The 22,348-nt window shown below is 39.1% G+C and overlaps 1 protein-coding gene across 1 annotated transcript in view; it reads right to left on the reverse strand.

The window, feature by feature from the left end:
• The window catches only part of EYS (eyes shut homolog), a 906,089-nt gene that overhangs the window by 629,130 nt on the left and 254,611 nt on the right, over positions 1–22,348 (reverse strand). Inside the window, 2 exon segments of the mRNA XM_075747398.1 lie at positions 8,399–8,503; positions 20,897–21,019. Of these exon segments, the coding sequence (XP_075603513.1) occupies positions 8,399–8,503; positions 20,897–21,019 (228 nt within the window).

Here is a 22,348-nt window from a genome sequence, read left to right on the forward strand (position 1 = left end):
TAAGCTTCTACTTCATAATAAGGGTTGCCAGAAAGGTTTGAAAGTAAGTACAGTCTTATTTCATGGTACAGTAAACTTTAATAACAGCAAACCTCCCAAAAAGGAAGAATTTGATTTACAATTTTTCTGTCTGTGAGTTTACTCTTAATCAGAAGTATTGCTCCTTTGATTCAGTGTATTAAGTTGAACAAAAATTGATTCTAGGTTGAATCTATCAATCCAAGCATCTCAACCAACAGGATTTTCTGCTTCAAAAGCAGTCTACTTTAGCAATCATGCTAATCATCCACTAATCACATTGAAAAAAGAAATATTTATGTATTCAGTTAGGTGTAGGAGGGATAACACATCACAGAGGCATGAACAGGGATGGGAAAAAAGCTATGTAGTAGTTGTAAGGTTTTTTTCAAAGACAAAAACATGAGAACATCCTGTAAGAAGCTAAAAAACACCCTGTGTGGTCAGTGTGATGGTGCATCTAGCCTAGAACTGTCTGAGAGCATGTGGTGGGTTGACCCTGGCTGAGGGCCAGGTGCCCACCAGAGCCGCTCTATCACTCCCCTCTTTCATTAGACAGGGGAGAAAAGGTACAATGGAAAAAAAACTTATGGGTCGAGATAAGGACAGGGAGAGATCATTCTCTAATTATCATCACGAGCAAAACAGACCGAACTTAGAGAGGGAATTCATCTTATTTATTACTAAGCAAAACAGAGTAGAGGAATGAGAAATAAAATCAAATCTTAAAAACACCTCCCCCCACCCCTCCCATCTTCCCGGGCTCAACTTCACTCCCGGCTTCAACGTCCGACCCCCTCAGTGGCACAGGGGGACGGGGAATGGGGGTTACGGTCAGTTCCTCATGCGGTGTTTCTGCTGCTTCTTCATCCTCAGGGGGAGGACTCCTCTCATCGTTCCCCTGCTCCAGCGTGGGGTCCCTCTCATGAGCTACAGTCCTTCATGAACTGCTCCAGCGTGGGTCTCTCCCATGGGGTGCAGACCTTCAGGAGCAGACTGCTCCAGCGTGGGTCCCCCACAGGGTCACAAGTCCTGTCAGCAAACCTGCTCTGGCGTGGGCTCCTCTCTCCACGGATCCACAGGTCCTGTCAGGAGCTTGCTCCAGCATGGGCTTCCCACGGGGCCACAGCCTCCTTCAGGTGTCTCCACCTGCTCCGGCGTGGGGTCCTCCACAGGCTGCAGGTGGAATCTCTACACCCCCTCATCCTCCCTCCATGGGCTGCAGGGGGACAGCCTGCTTCACCATGGTCTTCACCACGGGCTGCAGGGGAATCTTGCTCCGGCGCCTGGAGCACCTCCTCCCCCTCCTTCTTCACTGACCTTGGTGTCTGCAGATGTTCTTACATCTTCTCACTCCTCTCTCTGGCTGCAAAAGCTCTCTCTAACTGTTTTTGTCTTTCTTAAATATGTTATCACAGAGGCGCTGATTGGCTTGGCCTTGGCCAGCGGCGGGTCCGTCTTGGAGCCGGCTGGCATTGGCTCTATCAGACACAGGGGAAGCTTCTAGCAGCTTCTCACAGAAGCCACCCCTGTAGCCCCCCTGCTACCAAAACCTTGCCACGCAAAACCAACACAGAGCAGAAAAGGAGAGGGTATTTAAGGAAAGCATATTAGCTTAGTCACTTCCAGCAGTTTGTTCCCTTTGAAACCTCCAAGCATTCAGGTGTATTGAAGAAATCAGTCCTTTAGTATCCCCTTACAGCCTTTTTAGTTGTGAATTTGTCTAATCTCTTACCAAACCTAAATAAATTCTCTAGCTACATCACACTCTGTGGTCACAAATTAAGAAATGTAATGTCATCTGTTATAAGTCCTTTTATGTGTTTTAGTCCAAAATCCAACTAGGTTTTTCAAGTGCCTTCTTGCTTCTTGTGAACAGGCTTCTGTGAACAACAGTTCTGCTCTCAGTTCAGCCCCTGCTTTCATGGAGTTTTTTTCTTTCTAAGCTTCCTCTTTTTCCCTCATGCTTTTCTTTTGCAAACTTAAAGGGTCCTTGCTTTTTTATAAGGCAGTTGCTCTATTGCATTGATCACTTCTGTGATCTGTCTTTCTGAATACGTTCTACAAATCCAACATCTTCTAGATTAATATTTCCTTAAATATCAGATTACCTGAGGAGAAATTATAAACTTTAAAGAATGACTCCTCACTTCTTCCTCAAACTGTGCTTCTCTATCATTTCAAGGCAAGGTTTCCAGATGACTGATTACTGTTGTAATAAACTTTTTACTATACCACAATAGCAATTGGTTTTCATTTTGTTTTTTCCCTTGTTAAAATTCAGTATAGATATGAAGCTATTTTCTAGTGGAAGGCTAAATTAACACATGGGGAAAATTATATTTGAGAAGTTTTAAAATATTCATACAAATTCTGGTTTTGGAAAAGCATTGCTTATAAACAAACACTTATATTTTTCAGCTACAAAGTTGATTGATTGATAAAAGGTGACACCCTAATAAAGATTATGGAAAACTTTTAGATACGGCTGAAATACTTGCAATCTTAAAGACTCTGCGTGTAGACACAGGTAGTTCAATTCAAATTCAACTAAAAGTATTACATTTGTAAAGTATACAAAAAAATAGGCAAAGATTCCTTATTTAGTAATAGAACCACGAGATAATTTATGTTGGAAATGACTTCTCAAGGCCATCTAGTCTAATCCTCACAGTGAGCAAGACCAGCTGGATCAGGTAGTTCAGGGAACTGTCCTGTCAAGATCTGAATATGTCTCCAAGGACAAAGATTCCATAAGATTTCCAGATAACTTATTCCAATAGTTAATTATCTTCATAGTGATTTCCTCCCCCTAATATCTAATCAGAATTCTTCTGCATTCTAACTTGTGCCCATTGCCTTTTTCACTGCCACAATTTTCACCTCTGAGAAGTGCCTTGCTCTGTCTTCCCTGTATCCTCCCATGAGGTAGTTGTAAACCCCAATAAAAATCTTGTCTTAGCCTTTTCTTCAGGCTGAACAGGTCGCATTACCTCAGCCTCTCTTTGTGCATCAGGTTCTCCAGGCCTCTGGCCATCTTCATGGTCCTTTGCTGGACTTGCCCTAGCAGGCAATGTCCTTCTTTTAGTGGAGAATGCAACATTTACGCACAGTCCTTCAGATGCAGTTTCACAAGTCATGAGTAGAAAAAGAATCATCTCCAGACCTGCTGTCTACACTCTTCTTAATGCAACCCAGGATGCTTCTTTGCTACATGGCTGGCTCATGTGCTACTTGTTGTCCACCAGGACTCCCAGGTTGGTTTTCTGGCTGCTTTTCAGCCAGTTGGCCACCAGGCTGTCCTGGTGCATGGGACTATTCTTCCAAAGCTGTGGGACTTTGTTTGTTGAACTCTGTGAGATTCCTGTTGGCTTGCTTCTCCAGCCTGTCAAAGTCCCTCTGAACAGAAACCCTAGCCTTCAGCATATCAACCATTCCACCTAGTTTTACATCACCTGTGAATTTCCTGAGAATGTAACCCATTGTCCAGGTCACTAATAAAAACACTAGACAGATTTGATTCAAGTATCAAATAATGATGAATGCCACTAGTTACTGATTGCCAACTAGGCTTTGTGCCACTTACCACAAATACTTCAACCATGGTGGTCCAGCCAATTTTGAGCCCATCTTACTGTTTACTTTTCCAGTCTGTATACCTCACTTTGACAACAGCTTTACTCAGAGAGGTCATGTCAAAAGCCTTTCAATGTCAATTGCATCCACTGCTCTCAACTTACCCAGAGCGCTGGCTATTTCATGATAGAAGGCTACTAGACTGGTTAGGCATGATTCACCCTCAGTAAATCCATGGTGATTGTTTCCAGTCAGCTTCCTGTCCTTCATGTTCTTGCACGCAGCTTCCAGGAGCATTTGTTCTATAATCTTCCCAGGGACTGAGGTTAGACTGACTTGCCTGTAGTTGTCTGAATCCTCCTCATTAAGATGGGGTTTCTCTAGTCATCAGAAATCTCCCTTAACCAGTATGACTATTCAAAGATAACAGACGGTAGTCTCACAATGATGCCAGCCAGCTCCCTCAGCACCTGTGGATGCATCTCATCAGGTCCCACATACTTATGTCTGCCTAATTTGCTTAAGTCTTTCCTAATTATTTTCCTCTGCCATGCATAATGCTTCACTCCCACAGATTCTGCCTCTAGGCAGAGCAATCTGGGAGTCACATGAGGGTGAATTTATCAGTAAACATAAGCAGGGAAGCCATTTATAACCTCTCTCTTTTCCACACCCTTTGTCACTACATGCATATCATTCATCAACAGGCCCTTGTTTCCTTCATCCTTCTGTCACACCTGCTCAGCTTCCTGCACATTGGAATGGACCATTACTGTGTTTGAGAAGGTTGTCCTGGGCTCCTTTGCTCTACAAGGGTGAGGATCCAGTCAAGCAGATACCTCAAACAAAATGAGCTGTCCTTAAATTTAGGGCTGTGATTCTGCTGCTTGTCTCTTCTCAAAGATTTTCAAATCAGTGATTGGGACCAAGGCTGCTTTACATCCCTCACCAGTTTTGACTTTTTTGTGAGTAACAAGTACAGCAGAACATCTCCCCTGTCATCTGGTTGATCACCTATATAAAAATCTTTTTCTCCTGGGTTGCTTGTGCCTAGCCCTGTGAAACCACTAGCAAATACTGCTGTCATTGAAGTTGCACATGAGTATGAGGGCCTGTGAGGGTGAAGGGTAAACACCTTCAAGGTGTTTAAAGAAGGCTTCATTTACTTCCTCTTCTTGATCAGGTGGTCTGTGGCATATGCCCACCACACCACCTGTCTGGGTTTGCTCACCAATCCTTACCCATAAGCTCTTGACTGGCCCATCATTCATTCCAAAGCAAAGCTCAGCATATGCGAGGCTCTCCTTTGCGTAGTGTGACCCCCCTCCTCCTCACTTTCTCAGTTTGCCTTGCCTAAAGGCCCAGTATCCTTCCACTGCAGCACTCTTTGTGTTGGCTATCCCACCACGTCTCTCTAAACCCCATGAGATCATTGCTGTGCAACTGCACACCCATTACTAATTCCTCATGTTTGCACCACAGGCTGCCTGCATTTCTGCATATGTACTGAGGGAGCCCCTCAGTTATGCCGCTTTCAGAAGTGTGGGAGCCTCCCCCACTATTCTGTCCCCTAGACACTTTCTCATTGCTCCATGTGCCTTCACCTCTCTTCCTGTTAAGGCAGTCCTCCTGTGGAGGAGTGCCCTCTCATCAGGGTAGGAAGCCTGTTGCCAAAAATGCTCTTATTCCACCTTGTCAGCTGGGCCACATGTCTCACCAGTAGTTACTGTACTTCAGAGAGGGCACTAAAGGCTAACGATCTGTCTGCAATACCAGCCAGACAGCCAAGCGTTCACCTGAATGATGTGCCCAAACCTACCTAAGCCTTTGACTTTCACTGAAAAGACTGAGGAAAGCACCTGGTCTCCCAGGCCATTCTTCACTTTTCCTAGTGCTCTGTAGTCACTCGTCAACTTATTCTAGATCTCCCTTGGTAGTACTGTTGATTCCCATTTGGGTGAGAATGCGGAGGTAGCAGTCTGAGGGCAAGATGAACATCGGCACTCTCTCCAAAGGATCTGAGATCCAAGCACCCAGCAAGTAGCAAATCTTCCAAGAAATGAAGACAGGTATACAGATGGGTTCCTCTATCCCCTGCAGAATGAAATCTCTTCTATTACCCATCACTTGTCCTCAGTGCAGGCAGTTGGTTCAGGTTCCACTGGCCTCAGTGCCTTCTCTGATAGATATGCTCTGCCCTCATCTATTCTCAGGGCACTGTACCTGTTCAGTATTTGCAGGTGTGCAGGCAAAGAAGGAATATTCCTTCTGTTGCTAGTCATAAGTTTGCAGTATCCCTCATCTTGGGAGTCTCCATCCACTACTCCTTTAAGCATAATCTACAGCTGTCCATCTTTCCTTGCATCATGTGGCTCAGGCTTTTGCCTCTACAGGGTATGTGGAAAGACTTTATTGATCTCCTATATTCATTCCCTGTGACAGTGTGCAGTCTGCTCACCTTTTTCACAGGTGAGGCCACCATCACCCCCAGCCCAGAAAGCAGCACTGTCTGCAGCCCAAAGCCTGCATGGCAACATCACACTTCAGGAGTACTACCTGCATCAAGGCTTCTGTTTTGCTCAGGGTATTTACTTCAGGTGATGCTGGAGACTGTTCCATAGCACATTACCACCATCATTGCATAAATCTTAGTCTTTAGCATAGTTTCAAGGACAATCTTGCAACAACTGACAGACTTCTACTCTCCACAAACTATGTTTCTATCTACCAGATTTATACCTGCTCCCCAAGCTTCAGCTGAGTAGTTGCTTGATGTTGTCTAATTAGCAGTCAGGTGAAGATGGTGTGTATAGGCACTCCCTAAAAAGGAAACAGCTAACAAGCAAAGCTCTCTGGAAGCTATTCCTCACCTAATGTAGCAGCCTGCCAGAAGGCATTGCTCAGAAAGGAAGATTCCAGAAGATATTTCCTGCAGTTCGTTGGAGAAGCCTAGAAACTGCTATGATAACGAGCATGTCTGTGTTAGCTGTTCTGTCTTCTGTGCTCATAGCCCTTATGATGCATAATTATTATATATAATTTGTCTTCTTCTATTTATAGACCTCTGTGCTTTCTTCTTTCAAATTCAGTACATGCATACATAACCTCATAACTTGTGAGACTAAATACTATCTAAATCATTAATTTTCATCCTGTGTTTTGTAGATGTGTTAATTCTTCACAAAGGCTATATGTAACAAGTGTTCAAAAATATTAATGAAAACTTTATATAGTCTGAGAATTCATATGTGTACTTCTTACAGCATTTTAATAATTTCATGCATATGATCTCACTTTTTCAGTCCTGTAAAGCAGGCAGGTGTTTTCATACTCATCGTTGTGTTTGTGATTGCACAAAGCAAAGCACTCTTTGACAAAATGAGGTATGACATTTGGTTTATCCACAGTGGAAAGAGTAATGAAATAGTCACAGGCTTTGCAATTTATAAAGTAAAACTAACTTATCACATCAACATATAAGAATCCAGTCTTAACAAATTAGCCCTGGTAATTTATAATGATAAAAAAGACAAAACTTTGATATTCTGCATCCTGCAAGTCTATTGGGAGACTCAGATCTTAAAAGAAGTTGTATATATATGTATGTACATGTATAATACATGCATACACACACTTCTATATATACTAATACCCATATGTATTTATGTGTATATTCAAGTTATTTTTATGCACATACACTATGATTTAGTGGCAGTGCTGACTGTGAGTGCTATTTCTGTTTCACACTTCAATAACTTTCAAGCTATTTATACATTAGACTTGAAATAGCTTGTATACATTTTTAATTCTGCAAAGAAACATATATAATACTTATAGGGACATAATAATTTTAATTGCTTCTTTTTCCTGTCCATTATAAGCAAATATTTCTGTCCAAATATAAGCTTGATCCTTCTACCATGATATTGCTGACTTGACGTGTTGGAACAAGGTTTAATGCAATGTAAGGGATGTAAGAATATGAAAAAACTGCAACTGAAAAAGTAGTCTCATTTCATGTTTTATTTGCTACTTTCCAATCAGATGATGACTAGTTGACCCACAATAAAGAAAGCAGGAAAAAAAAAATCTATAATTAGTCATACTATACAAGTATCACATGCTTAGATTAGCTGGTTATATTAAAAGATATTACATCACAATGTATATTAGCTGTCCTGTAGCACCAATCTAGCTCTACAGAGAAAAAGTCACACTGAAGCATATAAGTTCATATACCTGTAAGATACTGTATATTTGATAAAAATTATGTATGCCATATGAAGACAGAAAAATTGATCTAATATTATTGATGGCTTCAGATATTAATAGCTTCTCTCATCACTGCAAGCAACTCTTTTGACAACTTCTGTATAAATTCTGTCCATTTTTTTTATTCAGTGTACCATAAGAAATTTAAAAAATAACTTTTGCTAGTAGAAAAGATGAAGCTAAAATAATTTTACATTCATGGAAGGAAGAAAATTAACTTTTGTAAAGATTTAGAGATTAAAAATTCCCCAAAGATTCTGGGGTGACTATCACTGACAGTGTTGGTTGATTTCTGAGACTCATCCATCAGTTTGCAAGGCAGGACTTCTGGTACTCAAGTTATACTCTGTAAACAAATTTTGCTGACACCGGCCACGTAGCAGTTGTAGACTATGCTTAAAGAATACCTGCTTGGTCCTTCTCTCTTTTCGAGCAAAATAAATGACTACTTAGTTGTGTGCTTATGAAAAACTGTATTTCTTTCTTGAATACCACAGAACATTTCTCACCTAAATATCACCTGACTTCTTACCTGGCAAACAGCTACAGTAAAATTCACCAATCAAATCATGGCAACGGCCTCCATTTTTGCAGGGCTTGAAGGAACATTCATCAATATCCGTGGAACAGTTTTTGTCTGACGGAAAAGAAAATTAAACATTAAAACTATAAATCATGCTGATTTGGGAAAGCAGAAAATCTGCTTCACAGTGCAAGTGATGACTGCATAATTTAACTTTTCCAGGTTGGAAACACTGTTTTATTTCTGCTTGACAGCTTTAAAACTCGAGATATTCATAGATCATAGCTGATAGTTAACAAATTAAATATTTTAAAGGAATACATATGAGCTACATTTGCAAATACATTCTTTGTGTATTCTAGCACTATGTCTCAACACCATAATTACTAGGATTATATGCCACAGTTTAAAAACTCTTTTATTAATAACTTCAGTAACAATAATAAGAAAAATATTTCTCAAGGTTGCTTCCATGTTTAGATGAATGAAGCCATTTCTCAGATCCCAATAGAAAACCACTAATTCACTCAACTGTTCATTCATTTTTCTGCTTTTAAAGAGATTTAAATGACCTGTAATTCTAATTAATTCAAATCTGAAACAACAAAAATATAGGAGAACATACAGAACATAGGTAGAGGAGAGTATTTAGAAGACAATATAATAGGTGGTTTATGAAAACAATTAACTCATCAGGCATACTAAAGAAATATTGCACATTCACAGATAGTCTGCTGTATTTAATGATTCACTACAGATGACAAATCCAGTAAAACCAGTTGAATGAAAGCTTAGGGGTTTGGGGGTTTTGGTGGGGGGTTTTTTGGTTCATGGTGGGGTTTTTTTGGTGGTGGTGGTTTTTTTTTTTTCTCTCAATACTTTAAATAAATAAAAGAACTAACAGAATCCTTAAGAACACAGGACTTGGAGTGATGGGATATTTAACTATCAAAACATCATTTTGGAAAGGAATCATCATTCAAAAATTCAAAGATTTTTAATGTGTTATTGGCAATTTTTTCATGCAATAGTGGAAGAGGCAACTGGGATTTGATTCTAAGTAAAAGGGAAAAGTAGTCTCTGAATATGAAGAACCTGGGTGAGAGCAATCAAGATCCATGGGAAGGGAGAGGAGAGGGAGGGTGAACAATGTAATAACAAAGTAATTCAGAAAAATTGCAAAGAATGCAGAAAATTTCTGATGTGAAACCTTGTGAGAGGCTTAACTAAAGTGAAAAGGTAATTAAGAAAGTTGCTGCTTTCTTTAAGTATACCTGGACAAACTACCTTTTTTGTGGGAGAAGGACACTGGGTATTAGGAGACCAACTTGGCACTTCCTGGTTTCCAAAGGATGAAAATGCACAATTAGCACAAAATAGGTCAGGTTACTACGAATAACCTAAGAAGTACAGCGTAAGTATTTGGGCATGAAATCAGACCAGTGTAGGCATGGAATAAGTTGTAGCTATCATGGGATGGTCAGGGTAAAAAGAAATCATGCTGTAAGTACTTCAGCATTAAAGATGAAGGAAGGGTATGGTTTGCCATTCAATGGAGAAGGATGGCTACAGTAATGGTACTCATGCCAAATTGTTCGATGCTTCTTTTGCTTCAATTGTCAGTAAAAAGGTCAGCTGCAAGCAGATCGTTACCATAATTGATACCTATGATTAAAGGGCAAAACTTCAGTGTTGAATAGAGAAGGCAGGCTGGAGAATTGTCAGATGAGTTAGATGCTCAGATAGGCTGTTCTGATGAACTTCACCCTTGGGTACTGGCTGATAAAAGCTCAGTAGTTTTCTTTGTGAACTTGTGGAAGACAGGTAAAGTACCTGAAGACTCAATAAAGTCAGCCTTTAAAAAGGAGTAGAAGACAGAGCCATGAAATTATAGATCCATTTAGGTAATTTCAGTTCCTGGAGGAAATATGGGAAAAAGCTACTAAACTGATTACTTGTAAGAACTTAGAAATATAAAATAATTCATAATAAAGTAGCCTTCTATAAGCAAACCAGTTCCCTTCTACACTAGAGTTACAGGCCTTGTGGATTAAAAAAAAAAAAAAAAAGCATATGTCGTACTCTTTGATTTCAGTAATGTTTCTGCTGCTATATCTCATGTAAAATCGTAATAATTGGACTAGGTAGTCACTAAATTGTTGCAAAGCCTTATTCATACATTAGTTATCAGTGGGTTTACTACCGAAATGGATGAATTTTGAAAGAGGTCTACTGTCCATTTCCACTCAATGTTTTCAACAACAATCTGGATGATGGACAACAGTGTAAGCCTACTGGTGGCAACACAGAAAGGTACATTGGAGGACAGGATTGGAAGTCTTCATAAATTTTGACAAATTGGAGATAGAGTTTGAAATAACAAACGTTATCCAATCAGAACATGTGGAAAATATAATACAGCAAAACACAAGTAGGAAAAAACCCCAGAATTTTATTTCAAATCAAATAGTGTGCTGGGATATATAAAAATTAACATAGTCAGTATAAAGTAATCCTTCCATTCTCATCTAACTGGAGTAAAGCTGTATTAAGGGTGCTTCGCACTGTACAATGAGCTGCATTCAAGAAAACGTGGACCAAATGAAGACAGTCCACATGAGCATGACAGGAATGACAAAGAACTCAAAAGCATAACTTCTTAGGATAAACAAAATGAATGGGGCTCTAAAGCCTAAATAAGGAAGATTTGAATAGAAACGTGATGACAATCATAAAATAAGAAAAAGCTTTTGCAAATGTCTTTAGTTCTCCATGTTCATAGCAGACCGGGTAAAAAGTAATGCATTTAAACTGCAGTGAAAGTCAGATTAGATGATAAGGAACTCTTTCTAATAGTTAGTAAAATAACACAATGGAAAGATTGCCTGAGGAAAATAAAGAATAGTGTTGGACTTCTTTAAGGAAAGACAAAGAGGTGAGAAATGACGTAGTGTAGTATATGTTTTCTGCTGGGATGAGGATGGAATAGATGATCTTTAGTGTTTTGTTCTAGTGTCATGATTATCTAATTTACAGGGCATGCACACTGTTTATAACACTGAAGAAGGTCTGAAGGCTTTTGTGTTTGTGTAGTGAGTTGGATTGTCTGGAAATTTGCTTTGCCTCATGGAAGAGTAAAGGTCTTACGTTGCTTGGTGTGTGATAACAGGGCTCCCACTTTGCAGCCTAGCGCTTCTATCCAAATCTGTGTGTCTGCTCTGTCTCTACATCAAAACACATTTCTGTATTAGTCAGATAAGACAGAGGTGAGTGCAGGCATGCAGTAGGCAAGAGAAGCAGAGGATAAAAATAATAACACTAACAGGCAGAGACAAAGACATTCTTCATGCACACCATAAATGTACATGTTTGAAATTACAGAGGGATAGATGGAAAGCCCTACTCTTACAAAGAGAGCAGTACAGCTTTTGGCACATTCAACCTATACTCACCCCTCAAGTATTTCTCATGAGAAAATCATAATGAGGGAAATGAGCCATTTCATATTTCCCTGAGCCTCTTTTTCTGTAGGTGAATGTGAAAAGCCCTTACTATATTATTTCAACACTGACTTTTAAACAGACTTTGCATTTCCACTCTCACTTCCTTTCCTGTATCTCCCTTCTACAGGAGAGCAAGCATATGCACTAACTGAAATCCTGTGATAACTTTTGTTTAGTTAAACAGTACATTTTTCAATGTACCACAGGTCATTTCTGGTCACTTGCAGCTGCCAGATACAAGCAAAGAAAAAGATATGTAGGTTATAGCTACTGAACTGTAGCTGAAATGTGTGTGAGGAAATAACAAAAGTGATCTGAAAAGGACTGCTGAAGACCGCAGCACGAGTCCTATTGCAGTGCTGTGAGAAAAGTATAATAAAATAAGAAATTCTAAGATGTATTTAAAAAAAACAAGAAGGAATATTGATGTGTAAAATACCTCTGCATAAAACATTGACTACAATGTTCCATATTTAAAAATAAGTGGGAAGGATGCAGGAAAAGCTACACAATTTATTCAACAACTGAAGAAAGCATGCTGTCGGCAAAGGCTTAAAGAGCTCCATCTGTTACATTTAGAACAAACAAAAACAAGAAGTGACTTGATTACAGTGTGTAAGTGTCTTTACAAAGAGAAAATCCTTGGGTAGCAAGAGACTTTTTCATTTTGTGTAGAAAAGGTAATGAGAAGCAATAGCTTGAAGTTGAAGACAAAAATTTAAATAAAATATTTAATATAAACTTCTAAATGTGATGGTGATTACAACTCAAAAAAAAAAAAAAAGCAGTGAAATTCTGGCTTCTCTTCATGCATTCAAATCAGGATTGAACACTTCTGAATTCATTGTATGCTTTAATCAAAACTAAGTAATTAGGTTCAGTACAAGGTGGTTAATGGGCAACATTAACTGCCTTCTGGTATACAGACCTAATGTAGAGCATACAACCAGCAATCTACGGGTTGTTAGAAGACTTCTAGAATAAATTCACTCATCCTGTAGCCTTTTATGGGTCTTTCTGGGGAAAACATCAAGACAAGTCTGAGAGCCAGATGTATTTCTGTGACAGCAATAGCTCACCTCGAGGCAGCTGGGCTCTGTAGCATCATTGTCATCATGTGAAATGTGTATATCCTGTCCTTGGAGGTTCTGGAGGTTCCTAGGAAAACTGGCTGTCAGGTGCTGCTCTGCTGCTACCAGAGCAAATAATCTATGCAATTCTCTTTCTTACCTGACTGCAAAAGTGCCAAGGAAAAAAATCTTCATATAAAAATTGTATAAACAGCTTTAAACACATCACTCCGTGTTTAACACTTTCCCCCTCCTGCCTCAAGACTCCTCGTCTCTGGTCAACCTACTGTTTAAGTGAAGTGAGTCAAGCTGTGGGGTAATGTCCCCGTTAATGCTACTGCAGCCCTGTATGTCAGTACATATGGCATTGCCATTGCTAGCATCAGGCCACGGGTTTGGTGTCAACCTAACACCAGATGCCTTAAGACTTGTCTAGTGGTCAGATGGATCTTGCCACATTTGTTTTGATTTTCCTTAATTTTGTACCATTGCATCATGTTATGCTTATTGTTAATAAGATGTAGAGAGGAATTACAAGTAGTTACGCTGTATAGAATGAACTAATTATGAGCCCAGCGTAAGGCTTCAGCGTGAAGGAGTTCAGGGGACAGAGGAGAGGCCTTGAAGGTGTGCTTGTAGGATGGTACCAGAGACTCCAAGGCTCTTAACAGCTAACCTGTGGCCAGTTACTGGTAGTGAAGCAAACATAGGAGCTGCACAAAAACGGTTTTAGGGATAACAAAATGGACAAAGAACAAATGCCTAACATATGTAAAATGCCTTAAATATAGCAAAACCAGTAGTTATAGGGAGTTGCAGAACTGAGAAAGGTGTAAAAAAAGAAAAAGAAAAAAAAATCAAAACAAACAAAAAGGCCAAAGAGTGAAGGAGGAAAAAAGTCAACAGGCTACTGAAGATGGCACCAAATATGGCTACTACTGAGCATGGTCATACTAAAACTGATAGTGTCATACCTTTCATAGTATGGCTTTGTCAAAGAAGAGCGTGCCCAAAGGTAAATTGTTTCACTTGTTAAAAACACAGCCCAGTATATACTGGGAGATACAATTTAGTATCAAAACCTCTGGTACAATGCTAGTTAATATTGCAAAGGCAGTGTTGAGCAAAAGACTTTTTCCAACATCAATGATTTGGTGGATTTTTTTCAGAAGAGGAACTGCCTGCTATAAAAAAACTAGCAAAAACCCATTCTTTTGTAAGATCCCACTTCCGTTTCTCAAATTCATTAACAGAATATCTGTTAATATTCTGTTAATAGGGAACGGAAAATCTGACCTGGGGAAGCTGGATGGAGGCAGATTATCTTATGTCAGAGTTCATTCACTGATTGCTCATGTAGTAACAGAAAATTTAGTCCTAGCAGATTAATTGAGGCAGTTATAATAAAAATCTTGATGCACTAGGAAATTCCATGTTATTTTTACAGATGCACTCAGATGTTAAAAGGAAAAAAACTCTGCTGGCATATTACTGTTCATAGTATGATGTCATCCATGACCTTAACTGTTTAGAATATAAATAGAAAACACATACAAACAAAAGGACAAAAGAGAAATGGTTTATAGAAAAAGTGTGGATTTAAGGAAAAAATTGGTTTATTTCCCACAGTGATTCAGGAAGGCTAAGAATTTCAACCATGAGTCTTCTGCATGTATGTTAATTACTCTGTGAGCTTTTCTAGACATGATTGCTTTTCATTTTTTATTTGATAAGGTCCTCCCAGCAACTGACAACATTTTTTTAATTGAAAAACAAGCCTATTCATATTAAATTATTATGTTCCAATTTATCTAAAATTAATTAAATACACATAAAGATATGAATGTATGTTCTACATACATTATATTATGCATGACGATTGGCATCACTATTGAAAAACACCCCAATGTATCTAAAATAAAAGGGATAAACTAAAATACAAATATAATCTCATAACACCTCCAGTAGTGCAAGGATAAAGGAAATCCCTTATAAACTAATTAAATTTTTGAGTTAAGAATTAACTTATCTTTTTTTCAGATGGTTCCAACTGTTACTATTCACCTTCTAATTTAAACAAATTATGCTTAGTATTTGCAGATGGAAAACTGTTGGAGAAATATGCCGTTCGATTTCTCACCAAAAAGAAGAGACTTTGCTTATTTTTTAGATGACTGGAAAAAACATTGCCTCTGAACTGTAATTGATTTGTTTTTCTTTCGTGCAATTCAATAGTTTTTATGTATTAGTTTATCTAAATTTTCATGTAATGTAATTTGCAGCATGATGAAACTTAAACAGACTTTTCTGCACTCTACTGATCCCTTTTTTTTCCTACTCAGCGTTCTAACCTGAATTCCTTCCAGGGGAAGCAGGTACACTTACACATTAGACGTGACGATAAACCTTCTCTAATAACCACAGAATACGTATTGAATACATTTCCATATATGCATAAATAGTGTTTATTTTCCAGCATGTTAAGTTTGCACGCCCAACTGTGGGAAGCCTGCCCTCGGCAGCCCGCCTTCTGGAGCGTTTCTGAAAACCAGCAGCCCATGGCACCGTCCCAGGTGAGCAAGGGGGAAAGGCAGTCAGCCTCTCGCTCTCGTGCCACCACGGGCCCGCTGTGAATGAGAGCTCTGCTGGCCAGGAGCCGGGGGAAGCATCCTGCCCTCTTCAGTCTTCAGCTTCCAGGTTTTGGGTTGGGTTGAAAAACCTTTGTGTTTTGACTAGAGATCAGACACAGGTATGTTGTTTGTATGAACTCTGTCATTAGGGGACAACAGAGTAAAGAATACTGGGCTTTTGGGCTGCTTGTGTAAGGGCCATTGATGTGGAGCAATAATCTGGTGCGTGAGATGCAAGGGAGACCAAGTATCTGTGAGTGCCTCTGAAGATGGGTAACCACCAATCTTTCCTTTGAATTGTTGAGGACAGGACTGGAGATGCTTAGTGTGGAACGGAGGATGGAGCAACTCAATGATTTTAAACTGTCCTGATATTAACTAAAACCATCTGGGACAGTCAAAAGCTGCCTAAAAGAGAAATGCTTTTTCAGGCTTACTGAAAATAAAGTTTAGAAAACCACAGACAAAGAACACACAGGTAAAGATTTTTGAAAGCACAAAAAAAGGTATCACCTTTTGCCTTGTGATGGAGTTGAGCTAGAAGACATTGCACATCCTTTTATAATTTTGGTTTTCAAATGTTCAGTGTTGCAAGGACCATTTGTTTATCCACAATAGCTACTACAAGATTCTTAAAGCTCATAGTATGAGATACTCCAGAGGAAATTATACAGATTTGATCTTCAGAAAGCATATTAAAAGGCTTGCAAATTTATTTAGTCTGCTGTGTAAAGCCTAAAGACTTATTTAAGTCAACATATGACTGATGGTAGATTTTAAATGTTGATTCATACTGCCTCATGGTAATGAGACACATGAATGAGACATGGGCAAAACCTAAAACAAGGATCATGTTAAACCTGGAGAATTCATATGGACCATGATATAAGTACGGAAGTCAGTTTAAGAATCTCATGCATATAAATTACAAGAAAATTAGTGCTAAGTGCTAAAGTAAAAATCACTTTGAAATCATGTTTTTTCTACCCATTGTTCACTGATGTCACTTTACTAGCATAGGGATCACTTCTACACTCAGGCAGGTGTGCAGAGTTTTGAAATCCATTTAATTAATAACCTCTTCTAACATTTAAAATAGGCGAAGAGTTTACAATGGACAAAATACAATTCCATCACTGATTCGAGATTAAAAAAAAAATACCGTCTCATCCCAGAACACTGGCTTACAAAATTCTTGGGTTCCAGTGACTTACACTACCAGAGAAAATCCACCCAAGTAATGAAAATGGTCAGTAACCAACACCTCATAAAATTGCCTCCTCCTTCTGTACCACTGGTGAATTCCATACCAGCCCACCTGATTGATGCTTTGATTTGAGGTATCTTTCTACTTAAGGTACTATATGTGTCCTACTATTCAATATTAAAATTCCCTACTTCACCTACCTTCAGGTTCTGATAATGCCCAGAATTAAGTAGTCTGGATGTGCTGAGCAAGCCTTTTTCTAATTTTTGAAGCTTGCCAGTTTAAGACACTTGGATTGCCTTTACCTATCTCAACTACCAGATGTTCTTGAAACCCCTCTAACTGACAAAATCAAACAAAACATTGTAAGGCAAGGAGGTGGCAGTGCCGCCATCTGTCCATTTGTCCGGTAGCTCTCTACTATGGGATAATTACAGTGATCCTGTGTATGCTGACTCCCACAAGAGGGCATTTGAGAGCAAGCTTTGATTTAATACAGAGAAAGTATTTTCCTTGTCTTTTTCAGGAGCTGCTTCTCTCTGTCTGCCTGTCTTTCTCAGAGTAAAGGAAGCTCCATGCAGCAGGTTGCAAAGCTGCCAGCACTCCGGTGCTCACCCTTTTAACAATAAAAATGCACTTGGGAGCAGAAGCCTCAGGAAGACTCCCTGCTCCTCTCAAGACTCTCTCAGGTGTTTTGGGTGTTCCTGTCCTCCTGGCTTTTTGCAGCAGGAGAGTGCCATTCCCTCCATCCAGACCTGCTTTCTGCTGCACCTGCTGCCTCTTCCCAGCTCACCTGCCAGGGAAGGAACAAGCTCCACTGCCTGCGGACCACCACAGCCAAGGCCATTCAAACAGGCAGCTGTTTCCCTCCTGTCCAACGCTCCCCTTCCAGCAGAGCGTTCATGCACAAGGCACGTGGCACCGAAGCGGAGTGATGCTGCCAGGCACGGAGCTAGTAAACAGCAAGACAAGCAAACAACTAGGCCTAAGGCAGTTTTTTGTACCTGACCAGCTCAGATGCTAAAGCTAAACCTTATTTGGAAATCCCTTTTAACATGCCAGGAAAACAAAAATGCATTTGAAAAAACTTGAAAAGAAAAAATCAGCCCTATACTTTTACTGGACTTTTTCAAATTTCACTTCCTTGATCAAGTGTCATTGGAAAAATACAAGATGTGACCAACAGGGAGTTAGCAGATCTGTTGATGAACTTTCTAACTCGTGCCTGTGTGTAGTCAGAGCTAACTGTTGTAGCCCAGTAAATATGATTTCTGCCCTCAGCAGGGAGATGCCCTGGCTGTGCGCTGCCCCGGCAGTGCAGGGGCTCAGCCCTGGCCTGAGCTGGGTGTCTCTGGTTTAACCCCTGCGCTGGGGCCAGTGACTGCTGCCTGCCCTGCTCCAGCTCCAGCTCCAGCTCCAGCTCCAGCTCCAGCTCCAGCTCGGGGGTGGCCCCGCTGGGGAGGGGGTGACACCCTTCCCTCCTCCCTCCCCCCGGTCACTGCCTGACAAACCATAGCCCTTTTGTGGCTGGGGGCCACTGCCAGGCTGCATCTGGCAGTGCAGGAAAAGGATACAGGCTGGGTGAGAAAATGTATGAAGATAACCCCAACTGGACTCCCGATGAAGGAGGAAGAAACGCCCACCAGGAACTTCATCTTTTTCTTGGGGAAGAGCTTATTATGCTAATAAATAAGGCCTAAATTCCCCCACTCCTTCTGGAGAAGACTCAAACTGTCACCTGTAGGGCCCAGAGGGACACTGAATATGAAACCAAAGAAAATGGGTAGATAATAAGTTTTCTGGTATAACAATTTTGACAGTGCTGTTAATGGTGCTTTTCTGCATTCATTATATAATATGGATTTCTACATCACTTAAATATTAACTGGATAAACAAAAACTTCCTATATATACACTATGTTTGCTTTTGCCCTTAAAAAGGTTTTAAGTGTGTCACTGTTATTATGGCAGTATCTTCTTGGGCCATTTACATCAGTTCTTTTACTGCTGTTTGCTTTTCTTAGATGATAGAAGCTCGAATATTCAGTATTTTGCAACAAAGACTTTTCTCAGGAGGGCGAAGCAGTTGTTGGAAAGCCTGAAGACAGCAGATATAATGGCATCCACAATGGCTGACTCTGCATTTATTATACAAATAGCATGAGCACAGATGAAAATATTCAGTGTAATCAGGAGGATCCTCATCCCCACTTCCAATTCCAGTCAGCAGACTGGCTGATTTGTTTTCTTGTGGGAGCTGTCCTGTCTCACAAAAAAAGCTAATAAGAAGTGAGATCAATAGCACATTCACGATGCAAAGTCTCTCACACAGGAAATGCAGGAGAAAATAGAGCCTTTTCATAACGGCCTATTATGCAGTCATGTGAACTTCTATGACTTCACCATAGGCCTGGAGGTATCCTTTAAAATCTGCCCATAACTCACTGGTAACTGTTTTACAGCTGACACATCTTGACTCCTGTTTGTCTTGAAATGAACAGATACGTTTTTGTCAAACTGTTTGCATCAGCATGAATCTGGGATAAAGTATTCATCCTAAGGAGAACATACTCTGTTCCAGGCTGCCTTTGTGACACCCACACATTAGTTTATAGTTCTGGTTCTGTAACGTGGATTCCATTATATCCCAAAGTAGCTGTATTTTCAAAGGAACAGCTTTACTTGCATTACCTAATTCAAACTGACTGTTTGCAACCTCCTATGGAAAAGTTAGGTGTTTTCCATTTTGATCCTTATAGTATAGCAGTAAGTTTTTAAAGCTCCTTCTTTTAAAATTATTGTGTTAAAAATGCTTCTATTTATGTGAACAAATACTTTGTAATCACCACCATTATTTTCATGATTGACACAAAAATAGGCATAGACTATGCAAATTCATGACAGCAAAGCCAGTTATCAAAGAAAGAAGGAGAATATGATCTTGTAGGAAATAGAGCACGTCTTAGTTTTGTAATGCTGAATAATATTAGAATATGTTGGCATGGATCAAGCAAAATCAGAGACGTCTGTGGGAACTGCAGCTATTATCACTTTCACAGATTCTAAATCTCCATGTATCATCTTAAGTTCCTTATGTCCCATCTGCCTGTTTTTAACCATTGACGAAATATGTGTGAAGTGCGCCTAAACTGGATGTCACTGGTGTTACTATCAACTTGAAATGCTCTATTTGCTTCTAAGTTAATTTTGCCTCCTCATCCTTCGCTGCTCTGCTTGCTTCTTTAATCTTCCATTTCTCCATAATAGATCTCTCTCGGTTTTTCCTTTCCTCTTCATTGGTCACCACAGATTTTGAGCTTTCTGTTTGGCTTTTTATTACAACACCCACTTGTTTTGTGATTGTCGTGTATGATTTCTGAGACTGCCATTGCTTGTCTTCCTGTTACTGGTTATGACTAATGCTGCTCCATTTGCCTCTCTGAAATCAGCAGCTGAAAGTCAATGTGTTCCAGTCCCTGATATCACAGCGTATTAGTTGTTAAGATGGCATATTTTTTCAGACAGTTATATTGATTTCCCCATGATCCTGTTAGCTGCTTCTGGCAGAAAGCAGGGCCATGAAGACTGCTCCTGATGGAAGAGCTATTTTCTTAAACCTGTTAAACACACAAATAATTGTGCAATTCACAAGCTATTTATCATAAGCATCTGACGGTATCTTTCCTGAAGAGAACAAAGTGTCATCTTGCTAAAATTGTATTGTTTCTATTTCAATCAAGTATGGTTGTGATGTGGTCTTCTGAAGACAAACAGCATCTGCTATAGCTATCAGTGCTCACTTATTGATCACCTATTTTTCATAGACTAGGTGTTTTTTGAAAAGTTTTTTTAATAGGCAAAATACAGTTTTGCTTTCCATCAATTAATCAAACAGCATAAACACTGCTTTCAATTTTTATCCTATTAGTAGGGAAATTAAATCAGATTATCAATAGCATAGAACACTGAGTTGAATTTTTTTATTAATGCTAAAACACTGAACAAAATGCAATTAAAAAGAGTTTGCTTTGATTTCAGAAAAGAAAATAAAAAGTTTAACTATTTAATGTCATTTCCAGAGTTAAAATAAATCTTACCGGTGAATCCTGGAGGACAAACACAACTATAGTCTGCAACCAGGTCTAAACAAGTTGAATTGCTTTTACAGAAGCCGTAAGTGCACTCATTAAAGTTGATTTCACAGTTCAGACCTTCAAATCCTTGATTGGAAAAAAACAAAGAGCTATGTATTATTCAGCTATATCTGTGCCTTCTTTTTTAAAGCATGTCTTTGAGTCTCTTCTTCTAAAAAAATAGATTTTTCAATTTACTTGTATAATAAAATTATCTTTAAGTCTTACAGAAAGATCTTTCTAAAAGCTTTTTTTGCTCTGTCATTAATAGGAAAATACATTTGACCATCAAATATACTTTAAAAGGAGCTAATAATTGAAAGAACAAATTTAGGATTCATTATTTTCATTAATCTAGTTGAACTTTTTGTTTAGCAGAGACTTAAGAATCTATGTGTCTTCTTCCATTTTGAGAACATTGCAGATGAAGATAAGTGATGCTGGGATTTGGGCATCTGATTATAGTTTTAAAAATCAACCCTCAAATAGTTACTTCTCTACTTTTTTGCTGTTTCTTGTGTCATAGTGACTTTTAGCAAACTCGGAAGTCCAACAGTGTTTTTTTGTACTTGAAATTGCTGGAGAATCTCCACTCCAATATCTGACATTTTATGCTCTTGTAAATGTATTTTAATTCGTCGTCATGCTACAAAATGACTGTCATTAGTGCTGTCACAGGCAATGGCTGCAGGAAGACCATGACTAATGCTAAGCTATCAGCACCCTCAGTACAAGGCATATTCCCATAATTTCTCAAACTGACCATAGAACCAATTTCCACTGATCCTTAAGTCATAAAACTTTAGAATTACCCTTAGTTCATTAATAATGTATACAGTAACAGTTCTCATTTGCACTTAGAGCTTAATCAGACCCATGTCTCACAGGTAACAAGTAAGCCACAAAATTATCAATGTGGATGCCAAGTTTTATTTTTCTATAAGCTGGTCAGACAGACTAAACAGCAGAACAATCTCTTCCAAGCTCAATTTTCAGCTGCCTTCAAATATCTGTTTTGGCTTCTAATTAAAGCTAATGACAGAGGAGGTACTTATGAGAATTATTTCTAGCAATTTCATCTTTTTTGATGAGTTGCTGAACTGATCATCACCACTAGAATGCTTTTATTAATATATAAATACTTGAAATATTGTAAGCTATGAAATCAACTCACCATGAGTCCATACTTACTAAATAGTAATATTTGAGGATTAAAATCAGACAAGTATAAGAAAGATTAAAAGGCAGAAACAAAGTACCAGGTTATAAATCACAACATTGACTTTATTTTTAACTAAAAATCCAATTTAAAAAAACCAAACAAATATTCAGAAGAAACCCATTTGTGAAAATATTTCAGAAAGACACTGTAATTTTAAATGTTTTAAAGCATTTTAGTTTTTCCTTTAACTACTT

This window comes from Balearica regulorum, chromosome 3, assembly GCF_011004875.1.
Source record: "Balearica regulorum gibbericeps isolate bBalReg1 chromosome 3, bBalReg1.pri, whole genome shotgun sequence".
NCBI classification, from domain to species: Eukaryota; Metazoa; Chordata; class Aves; order Gruiformes; family Gruidae; genus Balearica; species Balearica regulorum.